Below are 9540 nucleotides of genomic sequence, written 5' to 3'. Positions count from 1 at the left end.
AATTTTCGTCAAATTTTATTTATCTTTATTAATTTTACAAAAAGGTTTGCTCTAATATATTCTTTTTTGTTGGTTCTTTTTAAGGCTTTTTTTTGAAACCTGTTGTTAATGGATTTTTAATATTTAGACGATTGAATATTAAGATGTATTTAATATAAGTAGATGATAATTTAGTTAGATGTAGAGAATAATGTATAGTTGAAATATAAAATTCTTTAAAAAAATTATAAATTTTTTGTTGAAGAGACTTTATTTATTATTTTAAAATTTTTATTTATCTTTATTATTAAAAATATCAAAAAGGTTTGCTCTAATATTAATTGGACAAAAAAATTTGACTTAAAAAAAAATTGCAATTTGGTTTCACTTGAATCATGCTGACCCATCTCCTCCAAAAACTAAGCCATAAACCACCCACCGCCGTCCTCCTCCGCCGAAAAACCACCTCAGCTGAATACGTAGCCTCAAGAAACCGAGATCCCACTTTCGAAAAACTCATGGACAAGTACAAAAACCTCTTCAAAGTAATCGCAATTCAAGACCTCATCCTCGGTACAACCACCAACGCCGCCGCACCTCCCTCCGTCTCCCTCGATTTCCTCAACCGCCTATCCCAGCGCCTCCATCTCAACCGCGGCGCCACCCATTTCCTCCGTAAGTACCCCCACATCTTCAACATTTTCCACCACCCTATCAAATTACAACCTTATTGTACACTGACGGAAACCGCCCTCAAAATCACCCAACAAGAGGCTACAGCTATCAATTCTACTTTACCACTTGTAGTAACCCGTTTGGTGCGTTTGTTGTCGATGTCAGTGACTAAATCATTGCCCCTTAGAGCCATTTTCAAGGTTTTTAGGGAACTTGGGTTGCCTGATGATTTTGAGGAAAGTGTAATCTTGAAAAAATCTGATCTTTTTGCACTTGTTGATAGTGGGAATGAACCAAACACTCATTTGTTGAAACTTGTTGGGGATATACCAAAGGGGGAGTTAGTGGCTGCTGTTGATAATTGGAGGGTAGTGGAATGTTGTAAAGAGGATTGTGGGGTTGATAGGAATGAGATTTTGTATAGTTTTAAGCATAATTATCCACCAGGGATGAAGTTGAAGAGGAGTTTTAAGGCAAAGGTAAAAGAATGGCAACGGTTGAAGTATGTGGGGCCGTATGAAGCTGTGGAGATTGGAAAGAAGAGGAAAAATAAGATTGGGATGATGGAGATGGAGAAGAGGGCAGTTGGTATTGTCCACGAGTTTTTGAGTTTGACAGTTGAGAAAATGGTTGAGGTAGAGAAGATTAGTCATTTTAGAAAGTGGTTTGGGATTGATTTGAATGTAAGGGACTTATTTTTGGATCATCCAGGGATATTTTATCTTTCGACGAAAGGGTATAGGCATACAGTTTTTTTGAGGGAGGCTTATGAAAGAGGATGCTTGATTGAACCAAATCCAGTGTATGAGGCTAGGAGGAAGCTTCTTGATCTTGTTATTTTGGGACGGCGAGGGTTGTCTAGAGGTCATTCCGAGCCAACAGGTGTGAGCCAGGGGGAAGATGGTTTCACTGAGGAGGTGAAGACTGATTCAGATGAAGATTAGTTTACCTATAGCTTGCATCCGTACCATAAATGCAGGAAGCTTTGCTATTGCTAAAGGCCTGATGGAAAGGATCACAGAAGTCAAGAGGCTTGAACAAATTCTTAGCAAATGAAATTAGAGGTAAGGATTGAGAACACAAGTTATATATTGTTCATTTTATCAGGTAGTTTTGAAAGCCTTTCATTCAAAAGCACAACCATTGCTTTCACTTTACTTTTAGATGGACCACGACATTCTAGTCTGTGACATTTCAGTATGTTGTCGCCCAATCAATCAACTATGCCTCAATTACAAACTACTAGTTAAGATTGGTTATATTAGTCGTCTATATCCATTCAACTTTCCTCAGGGCTCAGACTCATTTCATTACAATCTTTCAGAAAGAGCACATGTTTTTATATTATCAAAAAATTGAACTCCCGCTTTTCCTGACTTCTCAACATATCTTATAGAGGCAGAAACAAGTTAAATATATCTCACGGCTCTACACGGTAATATCATCTGTTTATCATCAAGAAAGCTAATCTTACCACTTGAGGTTTTTCGAAGTTAAGTGAAAACCAATGCAAAGCAAAGACTCGTATGCACATGAAACACATCCTGCATGTATCTGAAACTAAGGTCATAGACTTAATGTTTAGCGACCTTTCAACTAATATAGTGGGATGGTAGGTTGGCTGATCTGTGAGAGTTTGCATATATAGCCAGTTCACGTTGGAAGACAAATCAAGTATTATCTGATGTTATATCCATGTGCCACCTTTCATTGACAGAACAGTCGTAGCAGTCATGTCTTGATTTTTCCATGTTGAAAAAAAGCTATAAGCTATATATCTGGTTTATTGATTTTGTCTTATTGTTAACCTTCAGGGAGATGGGTCATGTGTGACATTCAAATTGTTGTCAGCGGGAATGAATTATCCGCCAATTAGCATAGAGATCTGCCTCTGAGGAAAAGGCCGAGTCTCCTTTTACAATTATAACAGTGCTGTATGACGGATGACCTGTGCAAGTGAATGTTTGGTTGATAACCTAAGAGAGTTGTTTTGATCTTTGGCTGAAGCACAGGCTGTAATGTTTGCAGTGTCCGGTTTTCTGAACTTTGCGCGACTCTTTTCAGTTGTTGCAAATCTACTTTGCCAATGTAGATACCAGCTCCACTTGTAAATGCTGGAAGAAGTTGTTGTGAAGGTGGGAAAGCCAGCGAAGGGGATCTGAGCATTCAGATGGATGCTTGAATTCAGTTTCTAAAATGTAGACAGGACAAGTTTCATTGTGTATCTCACTTTGGTCACAAAATAATCACTGTTGGGTGTTAATCTCTGCAAGTTGTGTTGTACTTTACTAACAAATCCCACAAAATCCAGTAGAGACAAAAAAACCTTAGTTGTTTTTGCCCATCTGCCTTAGTGTTGTTTGATAGAATTACCCAGTCTCCTTGCTGGCAGGAGATAGCAGGTACCAAGTGAAATAGTCGAGATGCAATCTGGATACCACGTTTATTGAAAAAAGAAACTCTTTGTGGATCCTTCATTCATCCTTGTGTATGAGTTGAGTCAGACGAGTGAGTTGAAAGCTGATATTAGTTGAAGAAGAATGTAAACTATATTTTTGGAATTTAGTTTGAAATAATGCACCATTTGATATAAATGATATTCCACTCTTCCTCCATTCCTTTTTCATACCATGCTTTAAATTCCTGAAATCAAACCACCACAGAATGCATGCTGTCTCTTAGAATGTCAAATATAGTTTAAAGTTTTTTCGTCCATAGATCAGTCAGTTCTATTATTCTACCCATCCACCTCAATGCCAAAAAGAAAAAAAAAAGGTAGAGAACCATGGGCACTGTATGAGTTGATTTTTTCTTAGCAGAGTTGTATGCAACATATGTTTTTAATTGAGCACTTATTAATGCAAGATCTTCACCTTATGGTGAGGTGACAGTTCACTGAGCCCCCTTTCAGGGTCAATGATGCTTCTTTTGCATCAGAAAAGTTTCACCAAAACCCAAAGGAGTATATAGATAACGACAAGCATAGAGACATAAGAGTCACTAGCAAGTGGTGGCAGCTTGCTTTCTTTTACTACACAAACATATTTAGTGCTGTTACATGATATTAGTGAAGATCATTACAAAATGCCCAATGGCCTTCAAAATTTACAATAGTAGTTTAAACATAAGCCAAGAACCAACCCTTCATCTCATCCTATGTCAAAAACCAGTCCCCCCGAATAAAATAGATTTCACCAAATCCTCTAATTCCAACTGAACTCATTATTTGCGAGTCGAACTATATATGCATTTACAAGAAAATCACTTGTTACTAGTTTTGAATCGTTGAATTTTCTGTAGACATGCCTGAGCCCTCTCCATAACAACATCAATCCTACTCCTCTTGCTACATCCCACAGTATCCTGTCCTACCCTTTGCAGCTTCTTCTTAGGTTCTTCTTTACTACCAAAGCTTCCATTTTTCCTCTTCCTGTTACTTGATGACTCTATACAAACCCCCAAAAACAACAAACTCAACATCAGCACATAAAACTAACAAGACAAATAGAGACAAAAGAAATTACCTTGAGTATCAACATAGGAGGAAGAAGGAAGAGTGTCAGAGTAGTGAGATTCAAGAAAAGATATGAAGGATCTTAGTTCCAACTTGAGATATTCAAATTTGTTAGGATGCTGAGTTTCCAAAATTTCAAGTTCTTTTTTTGCTTCTTCCATTTATTTATTTTTTGTTTCCAGGAAATGGAAAGACAGAAGACGAGGAAATACCGGAAAGTTCGAATGCATTAATAAATGGGGACTGGACTGGACTACTATTAAAAGCTTTGATTTTAAAATTCCAACATCTCGTACAGTGTCAACTAGCCATAAAGCAAGACATGAAAAGTTTCTTTGTCCGTTTCTCGATATTATAAACGCTTCTTCGTCTACCCACTACTATTAAGCTTATATTTTGAATCACATTTTAGTCTTTTGTTTGATCTTTTTATGAAATTTTAAACATCTATTTTCAAAAAATAATCGAAGTACTAAAAGAACCAGTTTTTGAATTCTTGCAAAACTTCAAATATTAAAAGTAAAATGTATTTCCAAACGTAGTTTTAAAAGGTCAAGTTTTTCAGTTTTAATTTCAAAATGTATGATCAAACGAGAGCTAAATAAATTGTGTTTGTTATAATAAAGTATTCAGGATTTAGATAATAATGAAATAAGAATTTTTATTAAGAGAGTTTAAAATAGGAAAAATTAAACACATGAACAAGATAATGAATCCAACATTTATTATATAAAATCTCTAAAAAGTAATTTTAATCTTAAATATACATTGTAATTTTTTGTCAAAAAAAATTCAGATGAACTCCTTACTCCCACCTAGCTCCACCCAAGGCTTAGATACTTTATCCATTTCAATTTTATTTGTTCAATATATGTTTTTCCTTTTTGAAAAAAATATTTTTTCAAAAACCAAGTTTCTTAAAAATAAGAAAAATAATTTTAATATGAAAAAAAACAAGTTTCATAATGACACCTCATACCATCCCCACAACCTATAGCCCCACACCCTACACTCACCCTCCGCACCCATAGTATTTTGCATATATATGTACATATATATTTTATTTTATTTTATTTTTTAAAATAATATTTTCTTGCTTTTTTATAAATATAATAAAAAAATAATTAAAAAACCCCACTTATTTTCCTGAAACACATTTGTTAAAAAGAATTCTGTAAAAAATAGTTTCCGTACCAACACACGCCCTAATCAGCCTCATTCGTCAAATCAGGTGCTTGATAATAATCGAAGAGACAAAGCAAAGGGTTTAAAGATTTCTTTATCCATCAGAAACTCTAAACTCTAAATTACTTATTTTTCCATCCTAAGAAAATATACTTAGTTATAATAGTGTATGTCTCGCAACTCGCAAGTGTTTGGGTTGATGCACCGACGTTTTCAAAACATATATTATTACTCTCACAATATTTGACTGAATATAAATTTTATAATATTAATTTAATTTATACAATATAAACATATATTATTACTCTCACAATATTTGACTGAATATAAAATTTATAATATTAATTTAATTTATACAATATTTTTTTGTGATTGAGATTTGAGAATATTAAAGCAGTGGTTAAAAAAAAGAGCAAACATCATATCAAAATTAGATCGTGGATTATCTAATGAATTAAAATTAATAGTCTTGCATGTTTTAACGTCTAAAAATATTATGTTTTCCACTAGAATAAATGATTATATTTATATGACACTAGGATTTCATGTAAAACTATTTGAACTTTTCTTGCTTCTTTTTTAACCAAAAGTTCATGTAAAAGTGCCCACTAGAATTTGTCCAAACAATAGACCACAATTTTCTCTCCAAGTGTATGGTTAAACTGATATAATGTCTAGTAATTATAAATTAAGATATGCTTCTTCTCTATTTTCCATCACATCATATCCTAATATATATAAGACATGAGTCATCATTTACTCTAGACCCTTCATGAATAACCAAGTACATACTTGATACTACCAAATATATATCACAAACATAATTCCAAACAAAATAGTCCCCTTCAAATCCTATATAACTAACTATATATTATAACATTTTTACTAACTCTCCATCCAAAGTTGTCAACTGCCTTCAACTTCCCAAACTGCAATACATAATTCATAAACACAAAAAGCCTAAGTTGAGGAAAACAAAATGTCTACTGCTCTTTCTTTGTCTGTCTCTCAGTTTCCACTATGCAAATCCCAAGACTTTTCCAAGGATGCTTACAATCCTAAGTTCTCCAATAAAGAAACCCCATGTCAGAAAACACATTCAGACACCAGACTAAACAGGAGGAAACTGTTGAGTACTAGTGGTTTGAGCCTTGTAGCAGGGACTTTGTCTAAGTCAGCAAGAGCTGAGACTGAAGCACCAGTTGAGGTAACTTCAAGTAGAATGTCATATTCAAGATTCTTGGATTACTTGAATCAAGGTGCTGTCAAGAAAGTTGATTTCTTTGAGAACAGTGCTGTTGCTGAGATATTGATCAATCCTGCTCTTAACAAAGTCCAGAGAGTTAAAATTCAGTTGCCAGGATTGCCACCAGAACTGGTGAGAAAACTTAAAGACAAGAAGGTAGATTTTGCTGCTCATCTCCCTGAAATGAATGTAATTGGACCACTTCTTGATTTACTTGGGAACTTGGCTTTTCCATTGATATTGCTTGGCTATTTGCTGTTGAGAAGTTCTTCAAATACCCCTGGAGGTCCAAACTTGCCTTTTGGATTAGGAAGGTATGCTGGACTGGAAACTTAAAAAACATGATCAAGATTGAACTTTATGTCTAATGGATTGATATTCTTAACTTGTTTGTGGACAATGCAGGAGCAAAGCCAAATTCCAGATGGAACCAAATACAGGAGTAACATTTGATGATGTGGCTGGAGTTAATGAAGCAAAACAAGATTTTCAAGAGATTGTTGAGTTCTTGAAGACTCCAGAGAAGTTTGCTGCAGTTGGAGCAAAGATACCAAAGGGATTTCTCTTAGTAGGGCCACCAGGGACAGGGAAGACATTGCTGGCTAAGGCGATTGCCGGGGAAGCAGGGGTGCCATTCTTTTCTCTCTCTGGCTCAGAGTTCATTGAGATGTTTGTCGGTGTAGGAGCTTCTAGAGTCAGGGACTTATTCAACAAGGCGAAACAAAATTCGCCTTGCATAATCTTTATTGATGAAATTGATGCTGTTGGGAGGCAGAGAGGAACTGGTATTGGTGGAGGAAATGATGAAAGAGAGCAGACACTAAACCAACTTCTTACTGAAATGGATGGTTTTACTGGAAACACTGGAGTCATTGTCATTGCTGCTACTAATAGGCCTGAAATTCTTGATCAAGCTTTGCTTAGACCTGGAAGGTTTGATAGACAGGTAAGAAATGAGTTTTTTAATGTAAAATTCCCAAAAAGATTTCAGTTTCCAGGATACACTTCACTAATATTGATATTACATTTATATTGTAATTCAATAGGTAGCTGTTGGACTGCCTGATATAAGAGGAAGAGAAGAAATATTGAAGGTTCACAGTAACAATAAGAAGCTTGACAAAGATGTGTCTCTAAGTGTTATTGCAATGAGAACACCAGGATTCAGTGGTGCAGATCTTGCAAACCTGATGAATGAAGCTGCCATTCTAGCTGGAAGGAGAGGAAAAGATAAGATTACCTCAAAAGAGATAGATGATTCCATCGATAGAATTGTCGCTGGAATGGAAGGAACTACAATGACAGATGGAAAGAACAAGATTCTGGTAGCATACCATGAGGTTGGACATGCTGTCTGCGCGTAAGTCAGCAATTATTTCTTGCCCCTTCAATTGTTCTGTGGTTTGTTTTTCAACTAACATTAGGTGTTCAATAGGCCATGCCCTTAAATAAGGTGTCTAAATAAAATAACCGGACAAGTTTAGGAGTAAGTTCTTGTAATCAAAAGACAAGGTACTAAGAGTGAGTTCTTGTGCTTGTAGGACATTGACCCCTGGCCATGATGCAGTACAAAAAGTGACATTGATCCCAAGAGGGCAAGCTCGCGGTCTTACATGGTTCATTCCTGGTGAAGATCCAACCTTAATCTCCAAGAAGCAACTCTTTGCTAGAATAGTGGGAGGCTTAGGAGGTAGAGCTGCAGAGGAACTAATTTTTGGTGAACCAGAAATCACTACTGGTGCAGCAGGAGACTTGCAACAAATAACTCAAATAGCAAGACAGGTATTCACTTTAGCATATTTTCTTGTTGCACCAAATAATAAAGAAAACAATATTATAGTCGAATACTCACAAGTTTTAATTTGTCAATGTTCGTAACCTGAACAGATGGTTACAATGTTTGGGATGTCTGAGATTGGACCATGGACGTTAACAGATCCAGTAGCACAAAGTGGCGATGTGGTGCTGAGAATGCTATCAAGGAATCAAATGTCAGAGAAACTAGCAGAAGACATTGATGAATCTGTAAGGCACATAATTGAGAGAGCATATGAAATTGCAAAGAACCACATAAGGAACAACAGGGAGGCAATCGACAAGTTAGTGGACGTGCTGCTAGAAAAGGAGACTCTTACAGGAGATGAGTTCAGGGCTATACTCTCGGAATTCACTGATATTCCATCAGCTAACATAAGCAGCAAACCAATTAGAGAACTAATTGAGGCCTAAGTGAAATTACTTCCAATGTACAGCTGCAGAAACTAAATACCTTCACAAGATTTTCCATGTTTAATGTAGTGCATAAAGCAAGATCAATGTAATATAAATATATAATCTTCAACAACTTTGTGTATACAGATCTATCCTTTTCATAAAGCATTTCCGGACAGATGGACATCAATTATAGGAAAAGTAATCATCACAATACTTGAAAGACATCTGTGATGAAACAAACCCGAGCTAGTGAGGCACTGGATTCCACAGAAAAATAAGAATGCACTATAACGATTCGAATAGGAGAATGGAGAAGGGAATACTTCAATTATGGTGTTTGATTTAGCTGATATTGTTAAGAGGAAAATATTTCATTGGAATCATATTCACTAAGTTTTACTCGAGCAAAATAGTTAAAGAACCTTCAAGATTTTGCTGAACTAGTAAAATCACCTGCGCTTTGCCCGAAAATTTAATATCATAGAATTTATAAAATAATATTTAAAACCTATGAGTCATTAAAACTAAAATACTATATTATCTTTCATACAAGATTACATAGTAACAAACATTAATAATGTAAAGGAGGATGATAATTATAATATCTATCATTTATCCTTCGATCAATCATCTTTAATTTGATTTTATAATATATCTTTTTGCACAGGAAGTGTTATTACTTGATATTTTTGGGAATTCAAATGAACATCAACCGTACCGGAGAAAT

General features: G+C 35.3%; 3 protein-coding genes across 4 annotated transcripts; 2 read left to right on the top strand and 1 right to left on the bottom strand.

The window, feature by feature from the left end:
• Nucleotides 1-374: 374 nt before the first annotated feature.
• LOC125849263 (protein ROOT PRIMORDIUM DEFECTIVE 1-like) lies at nucleotides 375-3251 on the top strand. 2 transcript variants are annotated; one of them, XM_049529313.1, is made up of 2 exons: nucleotides 375-1761; nucleotides 2469-3251. In XM_049529313.1, the coding sequence occupies exon 1, from the start codon at nucleotides 375-377 to the stop codon at nucleotides 1596-1598; it is 1224 nt and encodes a 407-aa protein (XP_049385270.1). In that variant the 3' UTR covers nucleotides 1599-1761; nucleotides 2469-3251. The 2 variants fall into 2 exon arrangements, with proteins under 2 accessions (XP_049385270.1, XP_049385269.1); XM_049529312.1 differs by having other exon boundaries at nucleotides 375-1718; nucleotides 2469-3250.
• A 410-nt stretch (nucleotides 3252-3661) lies between these two features.
• Nucleotides 3662-4480, bottom strand: LOC125848805 (uncharacterized). The gene is made up of 2 exons (XM_049528745.1): nucleotides 4179-4480; nucleotides 3662-4100 (listed from the first exon to the last, which is right to left on the bottom strand). Exons 1-2 carry the CDS (start codon nucleotides 4327-4329, stop codon nucleotides 3916-3918), a joined length of 336 nt encoding a protein of 111 aa, XP_049384702.1. The 5' UTR covers nucleotides 4330-4480; the 3' UTR covers nucleotides 3662-3915.
• Nucleotides 4481-6064: 1584 nt separating this feature from the next.
• LOC125848366 (ATP-dependent zinc metalloprotease FTSH 6, chloroplastic) lies at nucleotides 6065-8953 on the top strand. Its single transcript, XM_049528219.1, has 5 exons — nucleotides 6065-6913; nucleotides 7005-7545; nucleotides 7646-7959; nucleotides 8141-8381; nucleotides 8487-8953. Exons 1-5 carry the CDS (start codon nucleotides 6333-6335, stop codon nucleotides 8826-8828), a joined length of 2019 nt encoding a protein of 672 aa, XP_049384176.1. The 5' UTR covers nucleotides 6065-6332; the 3' UTR covers nucleotides 8829-8953.
• The last annotated feature ends 587 nt before the right edge of the window (nucleotides 8954-9540 follow it).

This window comes from Solanum stenotomum, chromosome 12, assembly GCF_019186545.1.
Source record: "Solanum stenotomum isolate F172 chromosome 12, ASM1918654v1, whole genome shotgun sequence".
Lineage (NCBI taxonomy): Eukaryota > Viridiplantae > Streptophyta > Magnoliopsida > Solanales > Solanaceae > Solanum > Solanum stenotomum.
Note: the sequence above shows the minus strand (reverse complement) of the source record. Positions and strands in the feature narration are given on the sequence as shown.